We start from the raw sequence: 21,556 nt of genomic DNA, 5'->3' as shown, positions 1-21,556 counted from the left end.
AGATCCAAGCCTCTGGAAAATTTCCTGTATTTGCAGCATTTTCCCTCCTCCTGAGCCTCTCCAGCAAGCCCCTCTGAAACTCCAGGATGTTTTTCAGCTGTCAAGCTACAAGCAGAGCACAAACAGGAAAGTGCCTGGGACTCCTTTTGAACAGTTTGGGGTGGGATTTTCTGTGGCTGGTGTCACCCTGCTTTCAGTCTGTTATGACCTGGGCAGTACATTCTTTATCTTTGTAGCAGCCAGTGCTATTGGCACTTAAAGGCTCAAGATGCCAAGGAATCAGTGCAAAATCCAGTGAATGCTGCCAAAATGGAAAGCAACATCTGATCTCTGCCCCAAAAGTTGTGTCCTGTCAACAGTACTGCCCACCCAGCTGCCTGAGGCCTTGGCCCAGTGGCTGAGATTCCATGAGGTGACAGAAACCAGCCTTCACACACCAAGGGTGTGCCTGCAAGTCACATCTCGCTTTCTGCTGCTCCAGGCATTATTCAGTCCTCATCCACCTGGACATGGACCGCCTGTCAACTTCCCATGCTGGAAAAACAAAATGCATCACACACAGTTGAAATAAAAGTCAGAAACTGACAAAAATGTTTAATATTAGTTTTGAAGAGAAAGTGACCGTACTTCGCTTAGATGAGAAAGAAATGACTGGGTGTGTTTAGTGAGCTCTCCTGCCAACCTGTCAGCCCAGGGCTGTGGCTCTCTGCGAGGCTCAGGCCTCCCCACTGCTGCTCTCAGCGTGTGACAATGCAAACTCACTGGGACACAAAACACAACTGCCGTGGGAGCCGGCGTGTGGAGGCTGCGCTCGGGTCTGCGTTTGGCTGCCGCTCTCGGGCCATGGCACATGTCAGCAGAACTGCAAGAGAAGGGAGTTGAAACCCCAGTTAGAAACCTCGCTGCCAAGGGGAGCTGCAGAAGAAGGTAAGGATCCAGGTGTGGGCTTGTTTCAGAAGATGGTAAGGGCTTGGGGGTTCTCAGAAGCAGGGGCCAAAGGGAGCTCCCATGTGAATCTCTCACTGTGGCTCTTCGGCACTTTATAGTGGCATCATTTCTGCTCATCCCTGAGCTCTGTGCACAGCATGGAAGAGCAGTTTTGAAATCCTGAACTTCATCACCACTATCCCTCAGAGGGCAGAGGCAGCATGGAAAGTACTGTAAAGCAGGCTATGGAAAAAGGGATATGAGAGAGCAGGGAATGTGGTAATATGGAAATGAGACTTAACCCCCACTGGTCTGTGGGTTAGGGTTCTTGTGGATGAACCCAGGAGTATTTGCTTCTGTGCTGGGCAGGGAGGGGGGAAGATCACTCTCTAGGGCCAGTGAGGGTTTGGCAAGCGCCTCTGAGCAGCAGCCAAGTGCCTGCAGCATGGTGGGTGCAGCCACCCCAGCACCCCTCAGTGCCAGTAACAGCCCTGGTGCACTACCTTCCAGCGATTCCCACACTCATTGCACACGACGAACGTGGTCATGGGCTCATCAGAGCTGCGGGTCTGCACCTGCAGGGGACAGGAGGGAGGTGAGAGCTGAGCATCACACATGGCCCTGTCCCTCCAGCGTCCAGGGACTCATGCTGAGCTCACAAAATCAATGAAAGGCTTGGGACAGCAAAAGGAGCTTTCCAGTACAGTAAGTCTGGTGGTTGTACACACAGTACACACACACACACATCATGACCCCCTTCAGCCTGACATTACCTCAGTGACAACTTTTGGGACAGCACATTTCCCTCCTCACCCAATATGCTGCCCATTTCTTGCAGGTGACTGGAAGTAGACATGCCCACAGCCAATCCCTCCCCACACTGTGCCCCAGGAAGGGATGTGGCCATGACAAACCCCTCAGTCCCAAGCACAAGAGCATAAAAAAGCACTCAAGCCATTTCCATTTACAGAGCAGTCCTACATCCTGGCCTCACTGGAACACACTCTGGGTTACCAGGTTCTGCACAGTTCCAGTCTGGTTTGTGTTTGAGCCATTAAGGAACTCTGATATTTAACCCAGATGTGATTGCTGCCTCTGACTGGCTCTTGCCAGAAACACATACTTTACTAAAAACCAGATTTTCGTGGCATTTGAATACCACAAGGCAAATCTAGACTGAAAACACTGGTGCTCCCCACACCAGTCAGGCAGAACTGTGCCGAGGGGCAATTATGGTGATCTCCATGTGTAATTACCCAATGTGCAAGAGTCATGGTATTTTCATGATGCAAATTAATCATTTTTGCAAGAATGCTGGATAGCTAAATTCTGTAATTCTCCCCCTTTACTGTCTGCTTCCATCATGCTCATAAATGCCAGTTCATCTACTTGAGACATCTCACCACCCACTAGTGATTTCACTAGAAAACAAACCAAGATACAGAAAACCTCCAAATACCTCTGTTTAGACACTGCTGTCTCCTGCTCAGATTCCAGGCAGTCAAACTCCAGTCCACTACAGGTGGAGACAGTGCCATGGTGCTGGGACAGCCCAGGAATGCTTACTGGGAGCACTGGCAGAGCAAGGCCTCTTGCCTGAGCCAGCCTTTGGGATGCAAGGCTGCTGCTGAGCCAAAGGAAACTCCCTGGTCAGATTCCTGGATGTCCTTCTCTTTCCATGTGTTTGTGTGTCAAGTCCAAGCAGATGCAGGAGTCTCACCAGGCACTTGCACACGCAGCTTGTGCGCAGTCACTCAGCAGCGATCTGGTGGCTGCTGGTGCATTTTTGGGTATCTGCACATTCTAAACCACTGACTCACAGCAAAGACACATTTATCTCCAGATGCCTGGCACGAATATGGGAGCTAAAAAGCACTGGTAATGCACAAGGCTTCCAGCAGCTGGCCATGGGGAAGAAAAATCCTCTGTCTGCTCACATCACAGCTTCATTTCTTCCTTTTGTTTCACCCATTTCATGCTGTTTGATTTTAAGTAAGTAGGGATTTATCCAGCTGCAGGTTATCTATATTCTTAATTTGTATTTTTAATACCATCAAAATGTCTGACTCACTTTCTGGAGCCTCTCCTCTGCACTACCCACTCCTTTCTTGTCTGAATCCCAGCATTCCCAGCACCTGCTTTCAGTGTAGACCACTACTGAACTTTTGAAAGCCTCCTCGGTGCTACACAACTCCTGCTTTTGTACAAGTTAGCCAAAAAGTTACACAAGCTCACAGAAACATGTGCAGAAGTACATTTTAGACAGTCTCAAGTGTTTTCTGTCCACCAGTAGCAAAATTTGTGCTGTGCTGCAGGGCCTGTCATGGAGCAGTGCAAGCTCATGACCGTGACAGATCACATCCTGTGCAGAGGCCAAGACAGGAGCAGAAAAACCAACCTGGGTGTAGGTGCAGTTCTTCTTCTTGCATTTCCCGCAGGTGAAGAGGTCAGTCTGTGTCCCTCCTGTCTTGGCCATCTGATGCTCCCGGATTGCTTCTTTTGTCATGGCTTTCCTGATCTCTTTCAGTTCATTACTGGCCATTTCCTTTAAAAAAAAAAAAAGCAGTAAAATCACATCTGCTCAGTTTTACCACCACACCCACTACAGTGGAAACAGCCAACAGGACAAGGCAGCCTGACAGATGGGCATTACGACAGAAAGCCTGTTCCAGTTCTGGTTTCTGGTTCATACCCAGGGCCCCAGGATGATGTGAAGGCCCAACAAACCACTCTCCACACTGCAAACCCCATTGCAAGCTCATTCCACACACTCTGGCAGCAGCTACTGAGAAAACTGCTGGCAACAGCCCAGCCAAGCCTCAGGACACATCCCCTGTGAGAAGCAAACCCTGTGAGAAGCAAACCCTGGTCCTCAGGCTCCCTCACCTCTGAGGTCATCACCGCAATTTGCTCGGGGGTGATGGCCCCACACAGCACGTTCTTTTTCAGCTCTGGATTTTTGGAGTCCTTCAGGTTGGAGATGCGGCTCCTCACGCGGTTTTTGTATTTCATGTCGGTGTTCTTCACATCCTGGTAGATGCGTAAGGGCAGTCAAGGAGCCTGCAACCAACCCAGAGCCATCAAGCACTTCCCAGCCAACCATGAAGAACAGGCACTGTCACCCACTGCCAGGATGGGGGTGCTGGGACCCAACAGCAGCACCCGCTCTGGGAGGTCAGTGCTGAATTTGAGAGCAGGTCTATACAATCCCAAAGTCCAGGGGCTTCCAGCTTGGCCTTTTTCACTGTGCTGGAAATATTCAGCTATGCTCAGGTACTACAACCTCCCCTTTCTCTCAGCAAGGCAGCCACAAACCCCTCTGCTGAGAGAGCCCAGCTGCACCTCCAACCCCACAGTTCCCAAACCAAGCAAAAACCTCACGTAAGACTTATCTCACATCAACATGAAATTTGATCCTCATTGCTCTATCCTTTCCATTGCTTTTGTCTAGATCAGCACACTCTCCTCAACAGGGAGCACGGGGAAGTTGCATGTATTTGGAAGCAGAATCAAAAGCAGGAAACAGCACTCTGATGGGAAGGATAAACTAGGGATTACAGTCTCTGAGCTCTCAACTCCACAGTGACCCAGGACTCAGCCAAGCAGAGCTGGATCCAGAGCCAGAATTCTGACAAGCTGCAGCAGAACATTTATGCACAGACAGTCTCATTTTTCCTTTGAGCACAAGGATTTCACTGCTGGAGGCATGCAGGCCCTCGAGGAAGCACGGTACAGCAAGGATATACTCTTCAATCTGGGCTGCTATGTGCTCACAGTCAGCACCGATGGCGATGTAGTCGTCTGTAAGAAAGCACAAACAGGAGTTCAGTAGCTTCCAACCAAGCCAGGGCTCCCCAGGCTCAGTATTTCTGAGCTACAAATCTGAACAGTTTGCTGGTTTGATTCACATGCTCTTCCCATCAAATGGCATCTTGGTCTTTGCTCTTGCTACTCTCTGACCCTTTGGAAAAGGGCAGTGATGAAAATAGACTAATCTAGCCAGTCTGTGTCCTATGCCTCTCTAGGATACGGACTGCATGAGACAAAGCTAACAACAGCCTTGGCCCAAGAAATTAGTCTCCCAATATATTTTTCATATAATTGCAATCAAACATATATTGGCAGGAATTGAGTTTCCTCGGATAATCACCTCAATGAGAAGTAACTCTACTCAGACCAACCATCTGGGAGGGCCTGGAGGTGTGCAGCATCGGGATCAAGCCTTAGGACTGTCTGCTCCTCCCCTCTTCTCACACACACCAGTTAAACAGCATCATACAAAGTGCATAACTGCCGTGGATTTGGACAGCCAGTATGATAACCAACACCATAAAGCAGGGAAGGTAAGGAACAGCTGAGCTTGGGGAAGGGCTCAAGGGAACTCTTTCCAAGATTTCATATGGAAAGGGTTTTCCTAAGAACTGTGCAAAGTATTTAATGCAGCATATAAACACATGCACAGGAAGGCTAGAAATAAAGACCTCATGAACTTCTCCATCTGTCATCTACATTCTTTGGCTCCAAATAAATAAGACTTTGCAGTGCATAGACCCCAGTTTTTTAAAGGGATATTCAATGTGGACACAACCAGATGCTCAAACTTCCAGACATGCTGAGCACCTGCAGTTGCCTCTTGCTTGAGATGGCACAGTCTGAATGCAAACGGATCTGTTCCATCCCAGATCCAGAGGATCACAATATTTAAGGAGCTCCTGTCTGCAAAGACAGCAGAGTCTGACAGCAGATGCTGACTGGCATAAGCACCATTCCTACAAAGTACATGTATTGAGTTACAGCTTCACTTGGTGCCCCAAGCATGACAAGGAAGACAGCTTCACTTTACAGCAATCAGAAAAGATCTAGAAAGTGAAGCAAATCCCTGCACACCTGAAAGATTAAACTTCTGCACAGACCACCCCGTGCTGCAGAGCAGAAGACCCCAACTAACCCTGTGTGACAAACCCCATGCTCCTAACAGGCATTGCCTGACACATTGTCATGCCTCCAGCTCAAGCCAGGTCCCTGTGTAAGTGTCTGAAAATGCTTCAACAGCAGCCAGTTCATCAAAGGGGTAACCAGTGGCTAGACTGAGTTGCTGGCAGTAACCCTTTGACAAGGCTGCTCCAGAACAGTGTGTCTAAGCTGAGCTGGCACTCAGTTTCTGTCAGAATGGTCCAGAAGCTGTGAAGCACTTGAGGCAATGCAGGGCTTCCCCCAGCACTTACCATCAGCCTGCAGAGCTGCTGTCAGCATCTCCCTGCATTTGTTGCGCACAGCGTCGCAGGTGATGGGGGCCGGAGGGAAGGTGGTGATTTTAGGGGTGGTCGGAGTCTTTGGAGGCTCCTGCCTTTTGTTGGAGCTAAAAGAAAAACTTCACCTGTCAGAATGTCTCAGTTTGGGCCACTGAGAGCAGAGAAGGGAGCAGCAGGTATGTGGCCAAGCATCCTGTTAATCACAATACAGAACCAGTCAGAACACAGTGCAAAGTCACTGTCCCAAATCAGCACGGAGCACAACACGGCAGCCAACACCCTCAGCCCAGACACGAGCTCTCCTGTGGACACTGCTGGCTGCCAGCAGAGGTTTAATCCATGAACAACCCTGCCAACCATCTTGTGTTGTTCAACACCTATCAGCAGCTGCACCACTGGGCATCAAGTGAAAACATTACTGTTGGACACCACCAGTAACCCAAAGACACTCAGGACATCTGAGACCATCAGCACTCTTTCAGTTTGGCAGTGCAGTGCAGATTCATGGTACTTCTTTCCTCTTTAACTTTGCAGGACACCAGGCCCATAACTGCTCTCAGCAGAAAGCAAGCAGAAAGCTCCAGAAAAAGGAGCTGTGCTAAGGAAAATAAAGAAAAAGAAAGAAAATGGTTCCTTCAGCTTTGATATTTAAAAAACACCACCAACAAAGAACATAAAAGGTTCTTCCTTTTTCCTGTAATCTGAGCAAGACACTGATTACTCATCTCACAGAAGAGCACCCCTACACAGCCACGCAAGCTCATACAGGTGCCAGGCTAGCACAGGACAGAAATACTGCTTCACTCTCAAAAATAACTGCATTTCCACCTGTGAGCACTCATGGGCACAGGCAAGGGAATGCAAACACCTGCCTGCTGTGGCTGACTCAGTCGGGTCACCTGCCAGGGGAGCTGGATGGAGACCTGCCTGCACAATCAACACATGATGTGGGCAGGGTGAGTCACTCCTGCGGGGTCTGCATGCAGAGATGGAACCTCAATGAGCAGCTCAGCTGGTTGTGCACCCAGAAAGCCTAACATCTGCACATGGTGTTAGTCAGCCCTGCAAATACTGCTGGTAAAAGATCTGGGTTAGTATGATTCACAGATGATTTTCTAGAGCTTTGTTCACCCCCCTAAATCTAGGCAACAGAACAGCAAATTTTTTTTCAGCAGAGATTGTTCTGGCTTTGGTGATTTGGCTGTAAAATTCCCTGTATTTATGGCCAATGCCTGGTACCATTATTGCACAAAGAGACAGAAAGGGAAAAAAGAAACCTCAGTATTTCACCCATGCCATGCTGGCAATATCCTCTTGAAGATCCAAGTGGCTTGACAATTTTTGTTAAGCTGGATCACTACTGCCAGTTTTTTACCATCAAAAATAAATTTGTTATGAACAAGCACTTCCACTACACTGTCCTGGAAGGGATTAGTCAGCCCACAAAAAAACAGCACTAAGCTGGAAACCTTCCGAATCTGCTGCCACACAAACTGAGCCAGACGACTTTAGGGACTTATCCTGGGAGCTCCTGTGACTAAGGTCATACCAGTCTGGCTCAAATCCCACAGATCACCACTGGGGCTACTGGATTTCCGCAGTTCAGAACCTCGCCAAGCCCTTTTCAGAAGCATCCACCAGTGAACCTTCAGCAAATTGTTCAGGTCAAACCAAAGCAGAACTTTGATTTCTTGCTCATATGAAGGAGATGATGCACTCTGTGAGGGAGATTGTAGTGTAAGCTCACTGTGTTTCTCTTTGACCAGTAGCTGAATAAAACCCCTTTTTACCAGCTGGTTTTACTGGTCGGCACTGCAGGAGCTTATTAAAGAACAGATTTGTGTCCAAACAGCTCAAAACATTCAATAGGATTTACACTGCACATGTTACAAAAAGAAGAAACAACTTAGCCTGTAAATAATCCATTAGACAATGATTTTCTCCCATCTGGAATGTAGGAACTGCCATCAGGTACTTTTGTGCTTAAGAAGCTACACACAAATCACAGGCAGCACTCATGGGGGTGTATATACCAGAGCATACACTAAGGAATAACCCATAATTCAGGAATAACCCATCAAAAAAATCACAGCTTCTCACATTACATAAAATAGTTTGGAAAAATTAGACTTCCCAAAGGACAAAGGCAAAACATACTTACAGTAAAAGGAAGGACCGAAGGAATATGGGTGGTTTGTGGCAAGGGAAACTTAAAGGAGACAAGTCCTGAAATTCCTTACAAAGGGAGATGGTAGGAAAAAAATCCACAGAATGGTGTTGAAATGGGTTTAGTATGAAAGGTTTTGATAGAGAATAAGTTTTAAACTGTAAAGGTGACTTATGAATTGGAAATACTGCCAAAGGCAGCTATGGAAATGCCTTGCCCTGAGATTTTCTAGGGTTGTCAAAGGGCTTGAAAAAAGCCTGTCAGGGACAGCTTGGGCAGAGGTTCTGCTGTGCTGAGGAGGGGCTGCAGGAGAAGTTTCCCTGAGCTGCAGGGGAAGTTTCCCTGAGAGTTCTTACAGATTTAAATTTTGTATCATTTTGCAAGCAACAAAGGTTTCCCAGGGCAAAACCTTGTACCTCAATGGGAACTCAGAACACTGACCTTCACTACAATGAGCCCTCCAACACAGAACTTCAAACCTGTACTTGCAGAAGTAATACCTGATTTTGAGAAAGGTTCTATCTGCAAATGCTATTGACTTAAATATTTAGATGTTTATTCCTTGGGGGTGGAAAAAAGTTCAACAAGATGCATGATAGTCCCACTGCTGTTAGCTGATGAGGAAAGACACATTTGCCTGCACATACACACACTATCCCTGCACTGAGATGAGAGCTGATCCCTCAAGAATTACATGAAACAGACTTCTCAGCCATCCCAAAGACAGAAAATTATTTATTAAGGTTTAGAGGTTAGTTTATAAATAGAATAGTTGGGAAATAGAGCTCAAATACACCTAGAAGACTTATTTCAGGAAATCCTTGTGGTTTACACTGTTCCTGTTAAGCAGGAGAAAGAGCTTGTAAATCTATCCAGGCAGCAAAAGTTTATACATAAAACAAAGCTATGCTGGAACAAAATGGTGGCAAAGCAGCAGCCAGGAACTGCAAGCAGAACTCAGGACTGCACTGGAAGAAAATCCCACAGAAGAGCTAAATTCAGGCCACAGATCCAAAACCTCCTAATAAAGGCAGTTTAGAGAATCCTGGAAAAGAAAAACCTCATGCTGCCAGAGACAGAAACATTAGACACAGCCCATTAAAATGTACTACACTATGGATCTGAAACTCTACAGCACAACAGAATATGCTTTGGATTAGAGTAATGCAGCATCTAAATTCACAGGTGCCAGCTACATGCTGGCTGGCTCAGAGCCTTCAGGTCTTGCAGTGATAGCTCCACTCACTACACAGGGATTTCTACATCTGTGCTCCAGAAAGCAAGATGAGTTTCAGGCTGAAAGTTAGTCAAATATTTTTCCCTGACCAAAATGGAAGGCATAGCCAAAATCTCACAGACTAAGAGGCTGAAATATCTGAATACAAACTGATCTCTTTGGTGTCTTGACAGCAGCCTCATCTGAACCAGCTATCTGACACTGAGCAACCAGTCTGACTCCACTGCAGTCTCTGCTTCAAAGAACAGAGACTCTCCTCTGCCAATGAATTATTATTTTCTAAGGCAGATTAGTAGTTTATTTTTCAGGACTGGAGAAAAAAACATTTCTGTCTCTGGAAGAGAGCCTGGTTCAACAGACTGACACCAGGAGCTGGCCCCTGCTCCTGGTCTAGCCTACACTAATCCATTGGCTTCTGTTCATCCTTCATAGCCAAGGAGATGCTTTGTTAGTCAGAAGATGGAGGCTGAATACATGTAAAAAGCATCAAGGATTAAAAAAACCCATCAAACTGCAGTATCTGCAGCACATTAGGGCACAAGGGAACATCAGCAGCACAAGCCAGACAGCTCCACTCCACATACCACATGATAAGTGACAAAGATGTGTTTTGCCTCTGTGCCTACAGCCAAGATCCTGCTCCAAGTGAAATCCCACACAGATCTGGACAGCCCTGGCTTCCATTCTGCATGGCATCACTGAACTCCATCCTGGCTGTGAAGTCTCCCAAGTCCCTTCATTGCAATACTTTGCAAATCCTTTTTCCCATTTTATGGAAGCAAGTTAACCCAAGATACCAATAATTTAAAGTCATGGAGCTCAGCATCAGCCTTCTCTCCATCAGCAGCTCTGTATCGAGCTGCAAAGGCACATCCTGAAATGTCAAGCCTTGAGAGAGCTGAGCAAAAACAAAATAGTGACAAGAAAGCAACCAACAAAGGCTGCAAACATGGAAAATCCTGCAAGCTAGCAGGACTACAGCCTGAATATTCTAAGTCTTCTGTCAAACTTGGAAAATTGGCTAAATCACTTAAGAGCCAAATCTAGGAAGTACACACCCTCCTGGGATCTGAGGCTGGGAGAAATTTCTAGAACAAAGCTTTAAATCCCATTTTCCCCCTCCTCTTTGATCACTGCCTGCACTCAACAACTGCAGTCACAGGCAGTGGAAACAGGATGCAGCATTCAAGGCATGGCAAGGAGCAAGCATGCAGCTGACCTGCCAGCTGGGGGACACCAGCCATAGGGAAAAGGGGACTTCTGCTGGGATTTGTCAAGGACAAAGAAATGCAAATTTTACTTTAGTAATGTATCAATCAATCCCATCCATCACTTGACACTGCAAAGGCCAAAAATAATCTTCATTCTAAGGAATTCAAAGTTAGAAATAAACAAAAATGCATAAAAATGCAATATGAAAAAGAATAGGGGATTGTTCTACTATCAGAAAAAACAACACATAATGAAGAGTAAAAAACTTTAAATAAAATACTAATAAAATTTAAAAACTCACTAAAGCCATTGTATTTTAAGATGTGTATTTCTGCATTACAGTTAATAACACTACACAGATGAGCCTTGAAGAAGAAACACTTTACATGTCTCTCAGCAGAAATTTGGTAAATTCTATACAAAATTCCTGACTCAGACACTTAAAAATAAAAAATTAAAGTGCCTTAATAAAATTTAAATTCTCCAACAGTGTCATCTTTGGTAAAAGGAAAGTATTACCTTTGGTCTTTTGAGTTACCAGTCTCCCTGGAGGAAGATGTTGGCAAAGACAGGCTTTTCTTTTTCTCCTCATTTTTTTCCTCAGAAGCATCTATATTCAAAAGAGAAATCAGTTCAGAACTGGTCTTTGTGCTACAGCCCTGCCTATACTCCTCAATGTTTTCACACTACCCACTGTTGGCCTAAAGCAAGTTACTATTCTCCCAAAAAGAATCAGGAGAAAATGCCTTTATGGCCTTCCTGCTTTCCAACAGACCTTTTCCTTGCCTCCAAGTGGAAACTAATTCAAACAAAAGCTTTCCTCACCAGACTAGAGAGCAATCAGTTTCCCTGCCTGGGAGATAAGCTTCCTCACAAGACATGCCTCTTCACAAAAGTTTCTTTCAGAGGCTGCTGAGCAGGGATTAGATCAAGTTCTCTCAAGCACAACTAAAGCAGAATTTCCAGCCAACACCAGCTGAAGGGCCAGTACAGGCTGGTCCTTGTGGGAGTACAGCCTCTTCTGATTCCCAAGTGCTGCTGAAAGCCAACAACACAACTCTGGAGATGTCTTTCATGACACTGTGGAACAAGTTTGACCCAGAAGTAAATTGTCCAAGACTAGCAAATACACACCCAATCTAATGAGGAGGTAACAATCCAGGCAGGACAGGAAAAGAACCCTTTTAACACTCTTCCAACCTAGCAAGAAATGGGAGCCCATAACTGGGGAAGTAAGTCTCCCCAGCTGGAAATGGTCCGTGTGAGTTTATCTATGAGATGGTGAGCTAAGATCCTTCTCCAGCTCACCACCCAAAATCCATTCCAGCACTTCCCTTCCTAAGCTGTTGCACAAGGCTGACAGCACACATGATGTTAATGCCACACAGAGCACAAGTGGGAGCAGAGGGTTCAGAGCACAGATATTGTTTCTACAAATAACAGTGCTAATTATTATGTGATGAGGTATTAGTTACAAGTCCCGAAGCTTTCAATGCTAAACAGGAGCTAAACAGGAGCTAAATCTAGGGGGATGCATGATAGGACACAAAACTCGAAAGACAGAGAGGGTGGAATTGAAAAGGCTGATTTGCTAGAATGTTTATTCAGATCAAGAGAGAAGCTCTCCCAAAAAACTCAGCCTCCCACTGAAGGCAGCTTGTTCACAAGCTGAATCTGACAGGAACATGCTGATTTCCTTACCTAGAAGTTTCTTCCAAGATTTGATGAGGGATTTGGCAAGTGATATCACCTCTTCATCTGTGCTCTGCTTCCTCAGTGCGTTCACCGACATCCCAATGCGGGTGGACTGCAAGGGAACATGCCAGTGAATCACTCCAGAACAGTTTCATTATTAGTTACTAACTGAAATCTCAAATAACCACAACAAAGTCAAAGCCATGACCAAGACAGGAGTATCCAAAGGCTTGCAGAATGATTCTATGACACTTACAACTTTGGAAGAGCGAGGTGACACTCTCCAGCTTGCACAACTGAATAGGAGACACATCCAATCTCTCACAAATCCCTTCCCTACACACTTGTGACATTCAAGCTTAGAGTGAAAAACTCCAATATGCATCACAGCATCCAAATTGTAATTCCGCTCACTCCTCCCCAATGTCCTAAATATCAACATTACAAAGAACTTCTTCCAAGACTGCCCTCTGTGTTTGCTACTTTAACCCAGTCTTTCCTCTTTTTGCAGCCTACAAACAAGATCTGACCAGTTACACACATGGTGACCCAGAGTTCTTTAATTGACAGTCCAAAACCCAACTCCTGCACTATTTTATTGGATTTAATGTTTATTTTGGTTCTTTGCATGAGGTGAGAAGTGTGAGGAAATCTATTAAGTTTATTTAGACAACATTTTTAACTCATCCAGATGCAAACTTCAGATTTTTTTTCCATAACTGTGCAACTCACCTGCAGTAAATCCAAAGTCATAGGCATACTTTTCAGTTCTTTCAGTAAATCCATTGCACCTTCCTGGAGAGGAAAAGAGAAAGAGTACCTCAGCTTTTATTAAAGAAATTCAATATCTTGTGAATAGACACAGAAAGTTAAATTCAAAGGGCAAAACACCAACAAGCATTCCCTGAAACATCAGTAAGCTCACTGCTGGGGTTGCTGTTCCAGACAGTGGATCCTGCAACCTGAATTATTGGAATGGGCAAAACAGAAGATCACTGGAGTGCTAGAGGTCCTTGCTTGTGTATGGTGCAAGTGCAGCATTAGTTTATTATCCTTACCTGGCACGCTGAACATAACACCAGAAAAACACACTCTGAATTAAAACTGTCAGTGACTCTGTGTAGCTGTTCCCTAGTTTTCTTATTAATACCCCACTCTGCTCAGGACAAAAGCTGAGACCAGGAGCAAAGCCAGCAAGTTGTGATGCTGAAGAGTTGGTCACTTGAAATTTGTTCTGTGAATTCTCCTTACATCATCTCTACATCCCACAACCCAGGACCAGGAAAAAATCTGACTAGGAATCGGTAGATACCTAAAACTGGCAGTCCCTCAGAGAACTGGAAATCATTTGTCTCCCTCTAGCACATCCCAGCCTGGCGTAGGCCGGTCTCCGTTCAGCTGGCTCTTTCCTCCCAACCCCCTTCCCTCAAACAAGGCTTCCAGTGTTCACATTTAGCAGCTCATTTACAACACCGACCACTCCAAGCCCAGTTGCAGCTCAAGGCCTGCACAGCCACCATTGTAGGGAAGCGAAGCCGCCTGCACTGCCAGCCCTGTCCTCACATCCCGTCCTCCCTATGCAGAAGGGCTGCTTCCAACACATCCCAGGAAGCGATCCAGCTGCAATCCACCCTACAGAACAGATGCCAAAATCGAAGCAGAGTCAAAGCTTTCAGCGCGCACACAAGCAACTCACACCAGCATAAACCACACACATTTACCGTACCCAGAACGACTGACATCCCCCTCAGGCAGTTTCACACCTTCCCGTTCCTCCAGCCCTGGACACCCAAAGTGACCCGGTGGCTCCTGACTCCAAATGGAGCCACTCGGCACAATGGCAGCAAATGCGGATCCATGAAAAAAACTAGAACAACAAACAGGTACTCCAGGAAACTGTCCTGCAGGAAGAGTTCTAAGATTAGCCAACACACACCATGCTGCAGTTCAGCACTATCTCAAAACGCCAGCCAAGAGGAAATGTTGCACCCCCTCCTGTAAGAAGCTGCCTCTTTCCCAATGAAGCTGAAAGCAAATTCTGCGAAGTTGCTCCTTTCCTATTTCAACACTGATGCTGAAAACCTGCCACCAGCAAGAAGAGACATCACGGGCTGGGCTTTAGCCCAAACACACTTCCCTGGGTTGTTCCAAGTGACAGTGACAGAAGTGACAGTGCTTGCCCTACCCACGGCTGGCAGGGACAGTCCAACATCCAAAAGTTCATGTGATAATAGCACCCAGCATCCCACCACACGACTATCACACTCCTCTAATCCCTTCCCTCCTCGCCCATCATCTCCCACTCCCCACACTCTTCCCAGCCCCAAATCCCTCTCCCCCACCCCAAACACAGATGTACAGCCTACCTCCGTCACAAACCCTGGTCAGCTTTCTGCCTTAGCACTGTGTTCCTACAAGCACTGATACATCCCATTAAGCTGGAAAATACCGGCTCCTGTCCCCCCAGGCTGTCACACGGGTCACAGCACACCCTGCGAGACTCCCCGAGTGCAGACAGCAGCTTGGCCAGCCCTCCACACTCCAGAGGCCACGGGAGTGAGCAGTAGTGCCGGTGTGGGATGGAGAATGCAGGAAGCAAATCCATCAGCACCGGGGTTTTCCCCGAGGACAAACTGAAGCCCCAGGGCGGTGCTGGTGGGGACTCCCCATCCAAAAGGCTCCCAACGGGACAGAGGAGAGGAGCTGAGGATGCTCTCTAGGCAGGCAGCACAGGGTGAGCCCCGGAGTGCTGAGATGTGGGCTGGGGACGCCTGAGGCCTGGCGTGGGGGGGCTCAGTATGGGGACTGGAGGCTCCCACAGCACCCACGGGGGCACCTAGGGCTGCCCGCCCACTGACTGGCGGTGGGTGGATCCCACACCTCTGCCAAGGATGGGGAAGGGAGAGAAGGAAGGGGCCTGGGCGTGGGAACCCCATTTTAATGGGGGGAGCCTCTGCTCCATCCAGCACGATGTAATGACCGGGGCGGCGCTGAAAGAGAGGCCCCCAAAATGCGGTCTGGGGAGGGGGAGGCCCCTCACAACGAGCACCGAGAGAGAGGTGGGGGTCCCACCCAGCGCTGCAGCGAGGAGGGGATCCTGCGGAAAGAGGGGGGGGCTCGTCCGCCAGACAAGAGGCCGGGGCAGGGGGCGGCCCCCATCCCAACCGGGCTCCGGGAGCCCTGCCGTCGCCACTCACCGCGTTCTTCTTGGCCACCATCTTGTCCAGGCGCCTGGCAATGCGCACGATCTCGTCCTCCCCGCCCATCGCGCCGCTCCCCGGGATCGGTGCCGGGGCCGGACGGGGGTCCGGGCGGGGGGAGCTGCGGTCGATGCCCGGTGCCCACCTCAGCCCCCGGTGCCGCAGTCAGGGCGGGCTCATGCGGGACACGACGGGAGTTGTAGTCCTCGGAACGCCAGCTCCACCCGCCGCCTACCGGAGAGCAGCCCGTGGTCGGGACTTCAACTCCCAGCGTGTCCCGCGCCCGTGCCGCGCGGTGCCGCCCGGCCGCCGGGAGCGCTGCGGGGGCTGCGGTTCGGCCCGCGCAGGGGGCTCGGAGAGGAGCCGGGGCTGAGGGACCCACGGTCCCCGACCGCGGGGGCAGGAACAGCCGTGTCCCAAAATGATGCAGTGGGTCCGGAGGAGGCCACGGAGATAATGAGCACCTCTGCAGTAAAGACAGGCTGAGAGCTGCGGGGTTCAGCCCGGAGAAGAGAAGGCTACAGGGAGACCTTTAAAGCCCCTTCCCGTGCCTAAAGGGGCGCGAAGAGAGATGGAGGGAGGCTTTGGACAAGGACCTGGAGTGACAGAGCAAGGGGAAACGGCTTCATGCTGACTGAGGGCAGGGTTAGATGAGGTATTGGAAAGAAATTCTTCCCTGTGAGGGTGGTGACAGCACTGGCGCAGGGTGCCGAGAGAAGCTGTGTCTGCTCCTGGATCCCTGGAAGTGTTCATGGCCAGGTTGGACGAGGCTTGGAGCACCCTGGGGTAGTGGAAAGTGTCCCTGCCTGTGGCAGGGGGTTGGAACAAGATGAGCTTTGCAGGTCCCTTGCAGCATTCTGTGAGTGTGACTGCTGTCCAGGGCTGTGCGGAGCAGCGCTGACCGCGCTCCCTGGATAAACCGAGGCTGTGCCCCTCATACGGCCTCGGGGGCTGGACAGAGTTACCCGTGGTGAGAGGACGGGTGTTTTGGGGGGCCAGGCTGGACCCCCTGTAGATGGCACTCGCACACTGTGCGAGGGCAGCGCATCCCCCGGGAGCTGCTGCTGAGCGCTGTCGCTCCTTCCAGCTGGCTGCTGGCAGAGGGAGAACTTCCATTCACAGCCGCCTGCACAGCCCTCGCCAAGCGCCGATGTTTCCGAGAGGGTCCTGACTGTGCTGGTGAAGAGCGGCCGTGTCCTGCCCCGATGGAGCTGCAGTTCATGCGGAAACACAGGGATATGCTACGTGTGGCCTCGAGATGCACAGCCAGGTCTTGGGAACCAGAATTCTCAGCACTCATCTCCATCTGCACTCTGTCCTGGGGCAGCTGAGTCACTGAGGGCATAATCACAGAATTGGTAGGGTTCAACAGCTTGGAGATCATCCAACTGCCCTTCGAAGTCAGGGTCACCTAAAGCAGGTGACACTGAAACTTGTCCAGATGGGTTTTGGATACCTCCAGAGAGAGAAGGATTGATCAAATCAGTGCTAAAGCTTTGATGGGTGGCTGACCCCCAAATCTGCCCACTAGTAAGCTGCCAGCTTACTATTCTTTAAAGCAATACCATGGAGATTTATAGCAATACCACAGAGCTTTGGGATTCCCTTGATCAAGAGCTGCTCCCTGGATGTCAGTTCATCCCTAAATCAGCAAAGGTGGCCCCAGGCCAAATGTGAGCCCCAGACCCACTCCCTGGCATGATACCTTGAAACTTCTTGGCTTCGCCCCATGTTTGTGAACATGAGTTCCCACCACCCCACAGTCTGGAGCCTGTGCAGCACCTGGAAATCCTCCAGCCCTTGGCAGGGTCTGGCTGTGGAGTCAGGGGGTGTCATTTTGGAGAGGCCCACCTCTGTTAAGGAGGAGGAAACATCCCAACAAGGGGACCTTCTGCAGAAAGTTGGAAATGAGCAGCTGCCTGTCCCGTGTGTGGGGTCGGGTCATGCCGGTCCTTGGCGTCAGAGACACGCTCGAGCAGCACTGCTGCCACTGTGAGTGTGGTTTGTGTTGCTGCAGCGCAGAGATGGTTCCTGACCACAAGTATGGCCGGGGACGTGTCTCGGATTCCAGAGCACACAGTCACTGATGCCGAGTGCCATCATCCCGTCGCTCTCTGCCTCGAGCAGGAGCCATCACCCTGCCAGCGCTGGCCTCCTGCAGTGGCAACCAGCCTCACCCAGGGTCCGCCTCTGCCTGCTTGGCAGCGGATCCCCGAGGGACAGAATGGCACAAAATCCTCACCAGGATTATATATCCTGCCAGGCATATATATCCCCTGCCCCTGAGTGCCCGTGGGCACGGGCCAGCTCTGCAGCCCAACCCTGCTGGCCTGCAGCTCTGCTCCTCCCAAGGGTTAACAGCCCAGGCACATGCAGAGCAGGGAGGGTTTCTGGCTGACCTTGGCTGGAAAGCAGCGGTGGCGTCGCTCAGCCCAGCCCCCCAAGCGTGGAGCCGGTGGCCGGAGCGCTCCCCAAGCCTGGGTGGAGGTAGATCCAGAGGAAACTCCACCTCCGCGGGAGCCAACCTGCTATTGCAGGAATTCCCAGAGAAATTCCCGCTTGGGGTGATCTGTCAACGGATCCATGAACTTTCTTTTACCTCTTGTGAAAGCAGCTACTTGAATGTGCTAAAAACAGAGCAGGGGCGAGCCCGTCAGGGAGAGGCTGGGAGGGGGCTTTTGCTGACCCCTGCACACCAAGAGACTCCCTGAAAGTCTCTGTATGTGGTGCCTGGCTGGCAGCTGCCCTTGGCAGGCAGATCTGGGAGAGCCAGGAGAAGTTTCCTGCAAAATAAAACCCCACAAAATCCCACCTGTTTTTTTCATTGGGCTACTGTATTTCCCAAGCAACTCTCAGCAGATTTGAACACAGCAAATGGGCTGGATCAAGTTGGATGAGCTTTCCTTGCTTCCACAATCCCCAGTAAATTCAAGTCATTTGGAGATCAGCCATCAAACCCCACCCTTTCTCTGGTCCCAACCACCAGAGGCTTGGTCTGGTCCACTTTTGGAAAAAGCATGATGAGAGGCGCTCCTGGGCCTGCCTTGTCCATCCACCCACCACAAAACCCGCAGGGAGGCTCTGACCTGAGACACCCCCTTAACTTCAGGGGTGCTCAGGTCTCCAGGACCTCAGCCTTGGGTCACTGCTTGGAGGACTGAGTGTCCTGGGTGACACACTGGGCTCTGAGCTGGTAATGAGTGACCCCATCCAGAGAACAGCAGACAAATCAGTAGCTGGCAGATGCCGAGGCAGATGGGAGCAGCTGCCGTAGGCTTTGGCAGAGCAGCACTTATTTTGGGGAGGGGTTTTGATGTGTTTCTTCTCCTTTTCACCCTCATGAGCCTGCCTTGGCTGAAGGGCTCCTGACTCTCATCCTCCAACCATGCACTTGTGCCAGCCCTGGAATGGAGGCAGGGATCTGCCTTCCACTCCTTACTGCATATGTCTGATGTCTTTAATCTCCTAATCCTGGGGACATTTGACCCTAAAGCAGTCAAACCCTCCATTCAAACACTTAGCAAACCTGGAGAATGTGTATGAATGGTGACTTCCATTTCTGTCTTACAGACCATCCTGTTTTCTCCTTTGAGGTGCCAAGGGACCTCTCCACACCTCCTCTTGTGGCACAGGCCCTCCTAACACAACAGAAAGCATCATGGTTCCCAGGGAATATTTCAGGATCCATCCCTGCTCTTCTGGAAGAGCAACCCACAGTGGCTCCATGTCCTCCACTCCCTACATCCTCCCACTGCATCTGTCCTGGGGCTGCAGGTAAGCACCCGTGCCTGGGGACACTGCCATCTGGACCTCCTGGGACAAGTCCTACACCAGGAAAAGCTGCAGGATTTGGCTACAGTGGGCAGCAGCTGCAAGGGAAACGTGGCCAGGACCACCCTGTGTCTTAGCCCAGCCTCTGCCATCCTGAGAAATGGGGAGCATGGAAGGGAGGATGCAGAGGAGATGATGGCTCCCATGAGTCCTGCTCATCGTGAGTGCCAGGGTGGAGTTTGGACCTCCAGCTTTGCAGATGCTCTTCTGAGACACTTTGGATTTTCCCTAAACCTCTTCCTCCTAATGATTTTAATTATACTGGCTGCTGTTCAAAATAATAATGACAGGGAGAGGAATAAATGCTAAGCAGCAGCCTGTCACACTTCATGAGATGTCCCCAGGGGACACTGGGCCAGACAAGCAGCCAGGCCAGAGCCATGACAAGCAAATGGGTGCAGGCTGTGATCCCACATCAGTCCCCAGCAATTTCTGGGGTCTGGGCTGGCCTGTGTGAGCGTGAGAGCCTGTGCAGACATTCAGGTCTCCTTTCTCTCCCCCTCTCTGTCTCCTTTTATTTGCCTCCATAAAACATAGGAAGTTCAAGCCATTCATTTTGCTATTTGTGTCTCCTTCCCCACGCCCCGGTTCCCTCCCTTGCCCCCTGCAGCCTCTCCTCTCACTGCTTGCCCAGCATCCTTGACCCCGAGAAGTCTGGTGTGTATGCACTTCCCTTTTGGCCCATGGAAAGCACCACTCTGAACTGGTGCCTTGATAAGTCTGCTGTGGGAAGGCAGGGGCTCCTGGGCTCCCACACAGGGCTTTCCCTTGCAGCATTTCCTATGCTGTCCCTGCTCACCCGTGCAATCCCCAGACCTGGACAGCGGGAAGCTCTCTGGACGGCAGTGCCCTCCGTGGCAGCAGGTCTGACCTCCTCGGGATCTCATGACTTGCTCTGTGTCAAAAGCCACAGTGTGTGGAAGGAGGCATCCTCCTGAGGAAGAGGAGGAAAATGATTGACTTCTCACAGGGTAACATGGCACCTCTCAGTACAGACACAGCAAAGGATTGCAAAGGGCTCGAACCCCCCAGCCCCTTCCTCTCGGTGCTTTTGCAAGCAGAGCTCTGATGCTGTCTCCCACAGAGCTCAGATCAACGGGACCTGTGTGCTGTCAGCAAAGGAGCAAGCATGTGGCAGAGCTGACAGGATTGGGGACGAGACCTCAGAGGAGCTGGAGACGGGGATTGACTGGCAGAGAAGGAGGAAGAAGAGGCTCAGCGAGGAGGGCTGGAGCCTTTTCTCTGAAATAACCTCAGCAGTTCAGCCGTGCTTTGCCGGAGGGCGAAGGCAGCGCGTTCCCTCCTCACTGCCCTCATCGAGCAGAGCCAGGTCACCGCGGCTGTGCCGTGCCCTCTGCTCCCCGCAGTGATGGGAGCGCAGATAAGAACCTTGTCCCGCTTATCGCCCCATCAGTGCCTCCCTCTGCAGCGCTGCCCCAGCGCCGAGCACCGAGCCCTGATCTCATCAGCGGGCCGCACACTTGCAGCTCGAACAATAACCAACACAATTCCCAGAAATGCACAGCCTCCTGCTAAAGCCTCCCTGGGGGAAAGCATGCCAGCCGGCCTGTCGGCACCAGCACAGCCATCGCTGCCAGCCGCTGGCAAACGCAGCCTGCCCCGGCCCCAGCGCGGAGGCACCTCGGAGAAAACAAGGCTGGGATGGGTGGGGTGGGATGGGAGAAGAGGCCGAGCTCGAGTCCTTGGGGCCACCCATGAGCTCGCTGCCCTCGGGAAGTCCCTCTCCCTCTTGCTGTTTGTGACCAGGTGTCTTGCCCTGTCCCAGCCACCCTGCTGGCAGCCCCTGCCCGCTCTGAATGTCCGCTCGGTTCACAAAGGGGCCAAGATGTAAAACTAAGCCTCAGCTGCCTGGCCAGGAGGATTGAGGCAGGGCCATGGGCACTCCTCACCTCAGTGGGGGCCTGGAGAGGCTTTCCCACATCTCACAGCTTTCCCTATGTGTCAGTCCCCCAGAGCCTTTCCTGTCACATTTGAGTAATTGCTGTTTCCACTTCCAGATGGAATCTCTGGACAC

At 50.2% G+C, this 21,556-nt stretch overlaps 1 protein-coding gene and 1 long non-coding RNA gene across 4 annotated transcripts; one reads left to right on the top strand and one right to left on the bottom strand.

The window, feature by feature from the left end:
- Nucleotides 1–562: 562 nt before the first annotated feature.
- TCEA2 (transcription elongation factor A2) lies at nt 563–15,885 on the bottom strand. Of its 3 annotated transcripts, none has more exons than XM_015647644.3 (10): nt 15,688–15,882; nt 13,223–13,285; nt 12,497–12,602; nt 11,315–11,405; nt 6,153–6,286; nt 4,672–4,728; nt 3,814–3,968; nt 3,326–3,472; nt 1,431–1,502; nt 563–862 (listed from the first exon to the last, which is right to left on the bottom strand). In XM_015647644.3, exons 1-10 carry the CDS (start codon nt 15,754–15,756, stop codon nt 854–856), a joined length of 903 nt encoding a protein of 300 aa, XP_015503130.1. In that variant the 5' UTR covers nt 15,757–15,882; the 3' UTR covers nt 563–853. The 3 variants fall into 3 exon arrangements, with proteins under 3 accessions (XP_015503130.1, XP_015503132.1, XP_015503129.1); XM_015647646.2 differs by lacking the exon at nt 15,688–15,882 and adding an exon at nt 14,217–14,246; XM_015647643.3 differs by lacking the exon at nt 563–862 and having other exon boundaries at nt 1,386–1,502; nt 15,688–15,885.
- LOC117245326 lies at nt 3,942–5,420 on the top strand. Its single transcript, XR_004499938.1, has 2 exons — nt 3,942–4,101; nt 4,379–5,420. It is a non-coding gene; the product is annotated as an uncharacterized LOC117245326 (long non-coding RNA).
- Nucleotides 15,886–21,556: the final 5,671 nt, after the last annotated feature.

This window comes from Parus major, chromosome 20 (genome assembly GCF_001522545.3).
Source record: "Parus major isolate Abel chromosome 20, Parus_major1.1, whole genome shotgun sequence".
Taxonomy (NCBI): Eukaryota; Metazoa; Chordata; class Aves; order Passeriformes; family Paridae; genus Parus; species Parus major.
Note: the sequence above shows the minus strand (reverse complement) of the source record. Positions and strands in the feature narration are given on the sequence as shown.